The 12192-nt window shown below is 47.5% G+C and overlaps 1 protein-coding gene across 1 annotated transcript in view; it reads left to right on the top strand.

The window, feature by feature from the left end:
* The first annotated feature begins 995 nt into the window (after window positions 1-995).
* The window catches only part of FGF13 (fibroblast growth factor 13), a 213363-nt gene continuing 202166 nt past the window's right edge, over window positions 996-12192 (top strand). The window contains exon 1 of the mRNA XM_065729469.1: window positions 996-1130. Within this exon, the coding sequence (XP_065585541.1) occupies window positions 1082-1130 (49 nt within the window). The 5' untranslated portion in view covers window positions 996-1081. The remainder of the gene's footprint in view (window positions 1131-12192) is intronic.

Raw genomic sequence — 12192 nt, 5'->3', positions numbered from 1 at the left:
CTCAGAGAGGAGCGAGAGCCCCATCTGACAGAGCGGGGTCCACTTTTCCCTTCAGCTCACCCTACCCCCCGTCCCTCGTCGCCCTCTCCTGGCTTTTCGCTCCCCTTTGAACAGCAACAGGCTGTCGGGCTGCGGCCTGGAGCCTCCCTTTGGTGGGACAGGGGTTGAGAGGGGCTCCCCAATGGTGGAGATCGGCTCTGTGTCACTCCTAACCCCCTGGCGCCTGGGCACCGTCCCGGAGCTGGGAGCCGGCAGGGATGCGCCTTGTTCCCCCACCCTCCCCTGCTCGAGCTTGGAGATTGAGGAGAGGGTACTGAGATCTGGGGGGGAGGAGGAGGAAAGGGATCGGAGGTGACAGCTCCGGCTCTTTATTGTAAACCTGCCGCCTCTTCTGCAGTGCTGAACGCTCGCGTCGTCCTCCTCCTCCTCCTCCCATCCTTGGCTGCAGCTCTGCTGCTCCATCCCATTATCGTTAGGGGAGGATGCGAACAAAAAGCAAAACCCAACCAAAAAACCAACACGCTTAACCAAACCTCCCAGGCGCTCCCCCCTCTTACACCCTTCCCCCCTCCCCTTCCCTGCTCGGTGGCACTCCCAGGACCGGCTGCGCTTCCCTGGCCCTGGGGAGGGGAGGCAGAGCCGGAGAGAGGCGGGGGAAGGAGGGGGCCGGGGCCAGGCAGGCACACACAGGGAAAATCGCTTTTGTCTCCGGCACGGAGAGCGGCGCAGGGGCTCGGTGCTGCGGCTGCCGGAGCCCCCGGAGCCCCCGCTCAGCGCCCGCTCCGCTCCCGCAGCACCGCCGCGCCGGGGAGCGGGCAGCTCGCCGCCTCCTCTCTTCCTTTTATCATTATCTTTTTATTATTTATTTATTTATTATTTTCCCTCTCGCTTTCTCTCTCTCTTTCTCTCTCCACCTCCCTTTTCCCTTCGTGTGATTTCTGCCTTTTCGGCGTAGAGAGGATCCCCCCCCCCCCGTTCCCCCCTCCCCTCCTGCACGCACGCTGCACCCCGCCCGAGGTTTCTCTGGGTCCAGCCGGAATCCGCGAAGCTCCCGGGGATTTTCCCACCCAAGCTGGGGTCTATGAGCGGGAAGGTGATCAAGCCCAAAGAAGAGAAAGATGCTTCCAAGGGTAAGGCAGGCGCAGCCGCTCCGCTCCCCAGCATGTTCCCTGGCCCGACCGCGGGCAGCCCGACCTCACCGCTGGCGGAGGAGGGGGGGGGGGGGGACATCGCTCCGGCTGCAAGTCCGTACTTTGGGGGGACCCCCCCCTCTCCTCGCTCGTAGCACGGATGAGAGAGCGGTGCCCGGCGTGCGGGGCACTGAGGGAGGGGGGGGGCGGCCCGACTCAATGCGGCACGAAAGTGCGTGTCCCCCTCCGCCCCCCAGCCCTCCCCGCAAACCGTGCTGGGAGATCGCCATGGAGACGGGGGGCGAGGGCTGCATGTGGACCCCCCCCCTTCTCTTTATCGGGGTGCCCCGCTCCTGGGGGCACGCACAGGTGGCTCTGCGGCTCTCAGGGCCGTGGGAACCCGCTTGGGGCAGCGCGTGTGTGCGGGTTGGGGTGGGGGGGCATCCCGGGAGTAGTTCTTTCCCCCGTGTGTTGGGAGATGCGTGTGCGGCGGTGCGGCACGCTGCTGCTGGTGGGATAGGCAGGCGAAGGGCACGCTCCTGGCGTGAAGGAAGACAGCAGTTCCTCGCTTCTTCGTCTGGTAGGAGACGAGGGGACTCCCTGCCGTCGTTTACTTTCTTGCAGTCCGGGCGGCCAAACGCAAACAGTCCATCCTTCTGGTTCTTGTTATTTATTTATTTTTATCTTTATAAAACCAGCGACAAACTTCCGAGTTTCTTGATCTCGGAAGTTGGCGTGTAACACCTCGCGTTGTGTACTTCTTTTTAGCCCTATCTTTCTCCTTCAGTTACATCTTGTTAAGACCCTTGGTAGTTTCATCAGGTCTTTCCTTATTTTATTGCACAAAAATACCAAAGCTCATTCAGATACATTGCAAAAACCTTTCATTTTCTCATTCTGTTTGTCTTTAAATTACTTTCTTTGCTGTTGCATATCTGTTCGGGCTTTTTTAATTGTTAACATTGGCCTTATTCACCAAAATGCCCTTTAAATAATTTATCGCATAACACAGAACAAAAGATTCCTGCATTTCTGAGGTATTATTTTGCATCATTTAGGGTTGTTACAGTCCAGCCCGCAAAGGGTTTGCCATACTTGAGTGAGAACTTGTTCTTTAACTTACGTCCCCCACTCCGTGCTGTGATCACGCATCTCACTGACGTCTTTGTGTTTGAAGTTGCCTGTGTGCAGCCCTTGTGACACGTGTGTTTCCCAGTGCTGGGCCACAGGCAGTTGCATGTGCTGCTGGTGAGACAGTATGGAGTAGAGACACACAGAGCTGTGATTCCTGTGGTGACAGGAGGTGCACATCGTCAGGATGCTCAGGGAAGCTGTTGGTACAGGCGATGGACATGCTCCTTTGGGGACAGCAAGAAAAAACTTTTTCTGTCACCACGGAGTAGAGGCTTGCTTTAGATAGCACAGGGTCAATCTCATCTTGCAGGATACACAAAGTGATTTTAATACCTGCTGTGAACGTGGGTTTGCACAACAGACACTGAATTCTTTGTTAGTGAGAGCAGTGTGAGCTCTCCTCCCCCAAGGAGCTCGGGCTGGGTCTGTGCAGCAGGGATCTGCACAACTCAGAGGGCCACGCTCTGCCCTGAGACAAGGAGCTGCTTCCTGCTGGCTGCTGAGTGGCACTTTCTACCACCTGCTTTTAGGTGAGTCTGCATCAAGGAGCCTGAAAGATGCAGAGCCTGAGCATTTTGGTAGGAAACAGCACTATGGTGCACGTAGTAACTTCTCACCTTGGATATTTTCAGTGGGATTGGATCGCATAGAGCCTGTGCTGGCTTCAGGGGGTTGTACATTGTGACAGAAGTACCAAAACCTGCTTTAAAGGAATAGCTCTTGTGGCATTTTTCTCTTAAACCCAAGAGGGGCAGCACGTTCTCTCTTCAGACATTCTGAGTCCTGCCTGGAAAATCCCGTGAGGACTCTTCTGCTCTAAACTTGTCAGCTTTCACAACTGCCTGTGAATGTTCAAGAGTTAGCTTTCCTAGTCTCCACACAGCTTGTGGGTTAATGTTCTGCAGTCAGGGACGCCCACCTTTCCGTGCATCTTCCTTCTGAGCTATGGAGCTGCTGTGTGTAGCTGCCATGGGGCCAGATGGGGGGCTATCCCCAAATCTCCCCCCAAAAGCCTTAGCTTTGCAGTTCAAGAGCAGCACATCCAGTGTCCCCAGTGTTCTCTTTGGGGATGTATCAGTGTCTCCTGTTTTGAATGAGATTTTGTTAACCTCTTGTTTTGATGAGAAGCACAGGGCAGCAGGAGAATGTAGGGCATTGGCAAGTGAGCTGAGAAGCTGCAGTCCTCCTCGGGCTTTGGATCCGGGCCGTAAAGAGCTCGTGCTGCCCAACGTTGCAGCCAAACTCTTTCCAGAGGCTGTTTTGCAATTTGTGTGGCTCCTCCAAGAAAAGCCAAGGGATGGCAGAGAGAATCTGAAACTAAATCCGAGGAATGGATTCATCTGCATTTGGCTTTCTTTTCGCCAATTGGATTATGTGCTGTCATCTTCCCCTGTCAGGCCAGACACGGGCAGGTCTCTTCCAGTCACTTTGTTGTCACTGCGAGGAAGTTGGGTGGCTTTGTCCAGAAGTCTGATAACCTCAGCCAGAAGCGGTGACAAAATACAGACTATATTTTCTTCTCCAGAAAGCAGAATGGGAGGAGTATTTTCTGAGCTGATAGCTCTAATGTGAGAAGAGCCTATTGAAATAGTGACAGTAAGGGTGAAGACTTTGGAAATACAGGTACTGTTCTAATTTAGTGACAGGAGAAAACAAAGCACTTAAAGAAATCAGCTGGCAGGAAAAATAGAAGTCAGAATTTTGACATATCTATTACTGCTTTCCCTGGCTTTATGGGAACGTAGTATAATGCAGCTTATGATTGAAAGGTCTGTAGAAAAGCTGACAAAAATAAAGAAGCTGATCTCAACAGTTATATTTCTATAGTACTGAATCATGGGAAAGCAACTTACTTGAGGGGCTGAAGAAGAGTGGCACGGAGGCGACGTGTAAGCTGACCACGTCTTGGTCTGAGGCCACAGAATCAAAATTAGCAGCAAGTGCAGAGCGGTGCAGGAAGGGGGAAGGGAGCATGGTGTTGGTGCACTGGGAGCTGTGCTGGGAGGCTTTGTCAAAAGTGTGGGTGCCAATGCTTTTGCATCCCAGATCAAAACCACCGCCACCAAAAAACCCACAGCCCTTTGCCAGCCGCAGTCTGGCGGCTCTGTTTGGGCAGAGGTTTGTCCTCTGCTTCAGTGCTTGTATTTGTGTCAGAAGCATTTACAGATGCTGAAGAATGAGTAGTTAAACTCAGTGGTTTTAACTTCTTCACTTCCCATTTCAAAAACATCTCTGCGTCTCCTGTCTGAAAGCTGAGATTGCAGATCCCCTTTGAATAGATGCCTGCATCGCCCACTGGGAAGTGACAGCCAAAATCTGAAACGCGACCCAGCCCATCCTGGATATTAACACTGTGGGTTACAATAGATACTCAGCTCTTGGCTGAGGTCCTGATCCATTCAAAATTCCCAGTGACACCAGTGGGAGTTCTCAGTGTCTGCCTGTGGCGTTGCCTCTGATTAGTGGGTGGTTGTTAATGTGCCCATGCTTGGAATATTTACAGTAACTACCTCCTGTTATGACTCATTATCTTTATCTGTTTTTGGTTCCCCAAACTACAGTAACTCTCTGTAAAAGGTATCCTTCTCTCTAAATCCCAAGACGGTGTTCCCTGACATCTGTTGGTAAAACACCAGCAATTAGAAAATGGACACTGCTTTTGAGATGAGGAAGCCAAATCCTGCCAATGCTTTCTGACTGATTTCAGTGTTAGCTGAAGAAATCCACAGTAAGGCAACGCTTTCAGGTACAAGCTCCAAGCCTTGGGGCTTGTGATAATGTCAGTTCTCATACAGCTGCTGCTTCATGGCAAACTGCTCCTCTGGTCCTGGAGGTAGTAATAGATAGCCATCTCTTCTTGGCTTCCAGAGGGTGATTTAGTTATAGTTGCTTCTTGGTGGATATAAAAATCCCATCTTCAAAGGATGAACTCCCAGGCAGATGAAGGCTAGGTGATGCGGAGCCCCACGGAGCGTCACAGGGGGCTGCAAGGTGTGGATAGCAGCATCCACAGCAGATGCATACAGATTTGTATGGCTCAGATTTCTGGCTTCTCTGGTCTGTGGCCCGCAGGATGCTGGAGACTTGTCAGTAAATGCGTTTGTGCCATTTTTACTGTGATTTCCTGCAAGGCAGTGGTCTTACCCGTGCACTGTGGGAATTTAGTGCTGTAGTGCAGTCTTGGGTCAAATTAATGTTAATTTTCTTCTTCTGTTCTTCATTCTATGTTATTGCTATGGAGTGTTGAGGGAAGGAGTTAGTTCCCGAGCTGTATGTTATGAGCCACTTCCTCAGGAGCAAAGATGTGGCAAATCCTGTTCCTCAGTCTCTTCCTGCAGGCAGCGAGCAGAGGCTGTCATAAACTCCTCTGTGCACTGAAATGTGTGGCCCGGCCTGCGTTCAAACAAAACATCTGTCAATCTGGGAGGAAGACTTTCCCATCCTGAAGAACCCACAGCCAAGTATTTTCAGACCAGGATCTGTGTTTGTGCATTAATGTATATTGGAGAGGAATTGCTCCATACATTGCCCTGAGATTAGGGGTGTGTGTGATGTGTACAGTTTGGCTCTGGATATATTTAGGGATTCAGCAATTCTACATCTGTTTTGTGGGACAGAAGCTTTCCCAGATGCTTGGATCCCTTTTAGCCAAGCCTGGCTCTAGGTTCTTTGTGCCCCAAGTAGCGTTCTTCTTGCATCAGCTAAATCTGTCCTAAAAAGATGCCCTGCTGCTCCCAAACATAGATCTTGGTCAAGCTTTCATGAAAATATGTACGTTAAAAAAAAAACCAAAAAAAACAATCAAAGTGAAATAGCTGAAGGAGTATGTTGGTTCCTTTTTTTTTCCTGTTTCTTTATTTCTGATGGTGACACGTATAAAGAGCTTCATTGCTGTTTGGTCTGGTTTCTTGCTCAATATTTGTATTGTTTTGCTGAGAGAAATGAAGCTGAAAATAATTTGAATTGCACCCTCAGGCAGGGTAACAATTCAGTTCTTTTCACAAAGAGTGTAAAGTGAGACTGCTCTTCACTTAATTAGTTTTGTGAGAGTGATGTGCGAGGCAAGGTCAGTGCTAAAGGAAGGAAGGGCTGGCACGGGCTGAACGCTGCTTGCGTCGTCTGAATAATTAGAGCATCCTCCCGAGGTGGGAGGGAGCAGAGGGACTGAACTGAAGTGGGAAGAGGAGATGCTCCTGAAATAGCACCGGTCTGCGATGCATCATACACGCGCTGCTCAAGATCAGCTAAATTCAAACTAGTGGTGGTTCATTACCTTTGATGCCGTCGTGTTGACTGCAGCTAAAATGAAGGTGTATTTATAGAGATTGCTCCGTGGCCCAAGTAATCTCCGGGTGATTTTCACCCGAGGCTTGGCGTAACTTGGTCAATTGCTTTAAGAATGAACCGTTTAACCTGTACTTGGTACTGTTGATACGTGTGCTTTAAGTTGTTGACTGCTTTAGGACATATTGCTTTGCTTTAGCGGGATCAGATCGAACTTATGCATCACATAACACTCATCTGATGTGAGTAGTCTGTGAGCATTTGCTGGCTTTTGTAAAGTGACCACTTGGTTTCTGTGCATCGTTTGTAGTCACCAACGCGGGGAGTTCAGTGGCATTGTTGAACTGTCTTCATTTAACAACCAAGGCTGGCAGAGGAGGTGCTGACTTATATCAGCAGTAGAGACAGTATCCATGGGATTATCTTTCTACCTTCCAGCTCCTCAGAACACTGTGCCAGAGGGCTGACTGTGCAGTGAGGTGACCTTGGCTGGGTGGGCTCTCACATACCTCTGCTGGATGGGGAGAATAGGAGATGGAAAAGCCTGTGGGCTGAGATGATAAAACCAAGGGAGATCACTTACTGATAACTGGCACAGACAAAAGACTTGGAAAGTTAATGCAACTTGTTGCCAATTAAAGTGGAATTGGATGGTGAGAAGAAAGGAGGACCCTTCCTGGCACGTCAGCAGCTTCACCGGGGACTTCAGCTCCTCAGGTGGTGGTTGCTGGGATCTCTTGTAGTTCCATGGGGCTCATCTAGATATTAACCATGCCCCTGGTTTAATTACAGAAGTTCAGGTGTTCTGCATGATTTCCCCCGCAACTGTAGCCCATTTTTGCAAATCTAGGTGGTCAGTAGCTGACAAGCATCGATTATTTCTTTTTCCTTCCGTTTTTCTATTAGTTTTGTATATTGAATCTTCGGAGTTTTTCCTCTAGCATTGGAGGTGATGTCTTGAAAGTATTTCTGACTTCCACTTAATGAAGGGAAGAAATGCAAGGTGTCTTCAGTTAAAAAAATAAAAAAAAAAAAAGTAAGAAGAAAGATATAATGGAAAGGAAATGAGGGGGTCAGAAAGGAAGCCAGGAGAGGGATAGCAGAGAGCAGTTGTGAGTGCCCTCCATCCTACACTGCTCGCAGTCACACAGTGCTTTGGAATGGTGGGAATATTCTGTTCAGGTAGCTCATGCAGGACTTCCCTGTGTTGTCAATGTGCTGTCAATTTGCTTACGCAAGAAACATTTTTACTTTGGATTCTGTGCCAGCTAGCAATTTCCATACAACTGTCTTTTCTGTTTTTTAAATGTATGAATTTCTTACGTTGCTCTTGCACTTGCAATCTGCTCAAGCTGTGCTCCAGTCCTGCTTTGAGAATGTTAAATTTTTTAATTGTAATTACACACGGTGCTCCAAACTGCTGTCGCTTATGCTTTGTTCCTCTGAGTGCTGCGACAGGATGAGAAGCTCTGATGGAGCCAAATGCCACATCAAGCCAACACCACGTTTATGGGTTCAGAGCTGGTATACCTGAACTGTGAAAGTCTCCCAGTGAAATAAAGCTATGTTGGTTTTTTGGGGTTGTGTTTGTGGCAGTGTTGGTGTGTCTGAGGGTAACCACAATTTTTAATCGTGTGAGAATGTGGTACAGAGCAGGTGCTCCCCTCGCTGCAGATGTTAAAGCAGCACGTCTGATCTTAAACAGGAGAAAAGTTGCTGCCACCCTACTGATGCACAGTCAGTGCAGGTTTATTTGCCACGTGCTCTACTTACGTTCGCTTCTCATCTTGTGTACCAGTGACTGAATGTTCAGAGCCTGCCAAAAATAGCTAGCTATTTTCAAGTGATCGGCCAAGGAGAACTAGAGGGACTTTGCTTTGCTGCTGCTCTTTTCCTTTTTTCCTATGACCTCCGTTTGTTTCCTGAGAAAAAAGACTTTTGGAAATCTGTGAGAGGGGATTAATAAGTGAAATATGTCAAAGAGAATTAAATAGCAGATTACTTGTTTGCCTAACAGGAAGGCTACAGAGGCAGGAAGGCTAAAGCCAGTCCCAGAAGCTGAGGTTTTGTGGATGAGGTACAACTCATCCCTGGGATCCCACCTGTCTGGGGAGGGCAATAAAGCTTTAATCTGTTTTGTTGTTGTTGTTGTTGTTTGGTGGTTGGTTTTTTTTTGGTATTTGAATGGCTGAGTATGTTTGTTATTTGGCCTGTTGAACTTATAAGCATGTGGTAGTTGGTCACTGGGAAGCTGCATCCTTCTTTTTCCTTGGATGGAGGGGGAAGGTCAGTGAATAGACCAGCTTTCCAGCTTTGGTTTCTAGGCCTGTCTTAGAGAGGAATTTCTCTTAAATGGTTTCTGTTGTGTTGGGAGTAATGAGCTGGCTTAAATAACAGGCCTTTCACAAAGGGAACCAAGTAGTAGGACTTTTGTGGATGCTTGTGTGGGAACCTGTATATGAGCAGAAAGGAGGCAACTCCGTAGAAGGTAGGAGGAACATAAAATTGTACTTCTTGTAGTTCAGAGAGCAGATATTCTTGTTTAGGACACATAAATTACATGGCAGCAGTGAATGTTGAAGAAAGCAGAATTATGCCAAGATGTGAAAATTGTCCGTTCTGATTCAACAAAACTTTCCGAGTTTAAAGATTTGTATTTGTTCCCCCAGACATAATAAAACTGCTTTGAAGCTGCTCAGGAAATAGAGGGAGACTGGAATTATTTTGAGGAAAAGGATCTGAGCTCAACCTGTGTCCTCGTTCCACCCTCAGCCCGAGAAGCCCTCCAGTCCAAGCTGGGATCATTTCATAAGAATGTTCAGTAGTGCTGAAGTGATTTCTTTCTGGTCAGTGGTAGGAATAGATTTTAGAATATAACAGTTAATTCAATTTCTTTTGTAAGTCAGTGGTGCGGAGGATGGCAGGAAGATGAGAAGAGAGACAGGGAGGTTTTGTATAGGCCTTTGGATTGGAGGAGTATTGTTTTTATTTCAGTGCACATTGTATGGTGGAGGATAAATTTGCAATTGCTTTGAGATTTGCAGGAGGAATAAGAAACAGGGATGAGAACGCAAAGGGGAGAAAGTGTGATGGAGTGGCAGGAGAAAGCAAATCCTGCGAAACATTGAATGTCAGAAAATTAGCTTATAAAAGGCTCTGGGGAGCACGAGGAATCTAAAAAATGTAATAGAAGAGGGGATATTATGGGCATAATTTATCACTGTTTCCAGGACTGTAATAGTAGCACAGCTATGTATTTTTTCACTGTAGGGCATGGATTTATGAAGACCTTAAAAGAAGTGATGGAGGTGGCTTTGGCAGGGCACAAGCAATGGGAAGGGTTTTGGTGGAGCTGGGCTTGTGGAGGGGATGAGGTCAGCAGTGATGCAGAGATGGAGCTGGAGAGGCATAAGGAAGAAAAGTGCCTTATGAATCTGTCGCAGTGCTAGGGCTCTTCACGGAAGGACAGAGAGTTGTCTTTGTCATCACTGTTAGCAAAACCATTTGCTCTACTGAAGCAGTTATGTGTACTGAGTAGATAAATACCTTTGCATGTGGGGTTGATGCACCGAGCTGACTGCCTTGCTTTTTAACAGTGAGGTGTTCTGCAGGTTGGCAGAAGAGTGGCAAGGAAAGTGGCAAGGAGATCCTGATCTGTACTGACAGAACCTGCTTTACGCATTTAAAACTCAAACTTCCAAAAAATGAAAGCAATAGTTATTTTAGAAAGCTGGTGGATCCAACAAAACCTGATGTCATCTAGCATGATTTTTCACCTCATGAGTGCACTGAGTGGGAATTACCTTTGTGGTACCTAAACTCTGCCTTGTGTGTGTTGAAACTGCTTGTTTAAGTGAAGTCTTCAGATCACATTCCTTCTGTGATTGAGAGGCTGGCTTTCCATTTACTATTTAAAATAAATAAATCTCACCAGGGTGAGACAAGGCTGACCTAATGCCCAGGCTGATGGAAGCTGGCATGTTTCATCAGTGCCAGCCAGCACTGAGACTCACAGAAGTGAAGTCTGGAAGTACTCCTTGCATTTTGCAATGCTCTGTCACAGAGGATGAGTACATTCACCAGTGTGCTGTAGGTGTAGCCAGTGAATTTGCAGTGTTCTCCTAGCAGACTTGATTATCAGATATGATTGCCCGGGATTTGGCTGCCAAATCTTGACTTCACTGATAAAAGCAAGTTGAAGGGAGAACTTTGGCATTTGTGTTTTATAATGGCATAAACAGGATTATCTTCTTTGGTATTACTGAAGGAAAAGAATCCTGGAGAGTCCTGTCTCTGAGCAATAACACCAGGCTGTGCTTTTATAGCAAGTGCACAGGTTTGACAGCTTAAAACACTTGGAAAAAAGCAAACCTGTTGTCCCCCTGTTGTGAGAAGCACTGAGCAGCTCTACTTTTCATTTACCTGCTCGGGTACATTTACGCTTAGTGCTCGGGTTTGGGCCCTTTATCAGGGAACACTGTATTTCCTGTCATGTTCCCACTGTCGCCAATTCTTACATTAAATGCATTTCAGAAGGAGCAAGAGACTGCAATGAGAGAGATGGAAGGAGCAACAAAAGGCTCATGAAAGAAATCAGCAAAACCTAGCACACTTTGATCCCACTCATTGCAGCCTGTGTGAGCGAGCTGCTTGTCAGGGTGGTGCCTCCATCACTGGGAGGAGATTGCAGTGCATGACTTTTCTTCTGTAAAATGATTCAAACTGCATCCGTCAATTCCTCAGCAAATTATTACCCTCGGAACAAAATATTTACCCTGTTCTTTTGTACATCTTTTCTTAAAGCCCTGTGGCCTCTTTGCTAGGATCTCTAATGACTGCTGAGAGCTTTAAACATCTGTATTTTTGCTGTGTGTAGGGTGTGTTTGAACTCTGCAGGTGAGAGTTGGAAAGCTGATCTCTGTTTATTTGGGTGACACCTTATGAAGAACAGCATTTGATCCAGCAGTGTCTTGTCAGGTGAGATTGAAACGTGATTTGTGCCGCTCAGTATTGGTCTTGCTGAGTGATATCCTCAGTAAGAGCGTGTCATGCTCAGCATTCCATGGCGCTGACCGCTGTGGTGATGAATGAAGGATGAATATTTCAAATGTGGAGTCTTTCCTCCTTTCCTCCTTTCCTCCTTTCCTCCTTTCCTCCTTTCCTCCTTTCCTCCTTTCCTCCTTTCCTCCTTTCCTCCTTTCCTCCTTTCCTCCTTTCTTCCCTTTTTTCCTCCCTTCTGGAGAAAAAAAAGAAAGAGTAGTGCAATTGTTTTGAATTGATGTTGTGCTTTAAAGTAAAGCTGAAGGCAGCTAAAACCAACTGTATATTTTGTGAAGAGGCTTGTTGCTTCAGTGTAGAATTTGTGTGTGGGACAGATTGCCATGATAGCTCCCATGATCTTAATAGAGAGTGAGGTATGTAAGACAAATACATCTTGCTCCTGAGACTTGATCTCAATTGAAAATGGTTGGCGAATAAAAGGTAGCAGAAACCTGTGTTTAGTTTGCATCTTCAAAGGTGGTCTGGGAGATGTGTGGACAGAGTATGGCATGAAATCTTGCAAGGTGTAATCTTGGATGGCCTTGGATGGAGCTGCTGCTGTTTTGCATCTCTGTTAGTTCCACTGTGTAACGGTAGTTGGTGC

Source organism: Cyrtonyx montezumae, unplaced genomic scaffold (genome assembly GCF_038088225.1).
Source record: "Cyrtonyx montezumae isolate F1298 unplaced genomic scaffold, pur_monq_1.0 scaffold_11, whole genome shotgun sequence".
NCBI lineage: Eukaryota > Metazoa > Chordata > Aves > Galliformes > Odontophoridae > Cyrtonyx > Cyrtonyx montezumae.
Note: the sequence above shows the minus strand (reverse complement) of the source record. Positions and strands in the feature narration are given on the sequence as shown.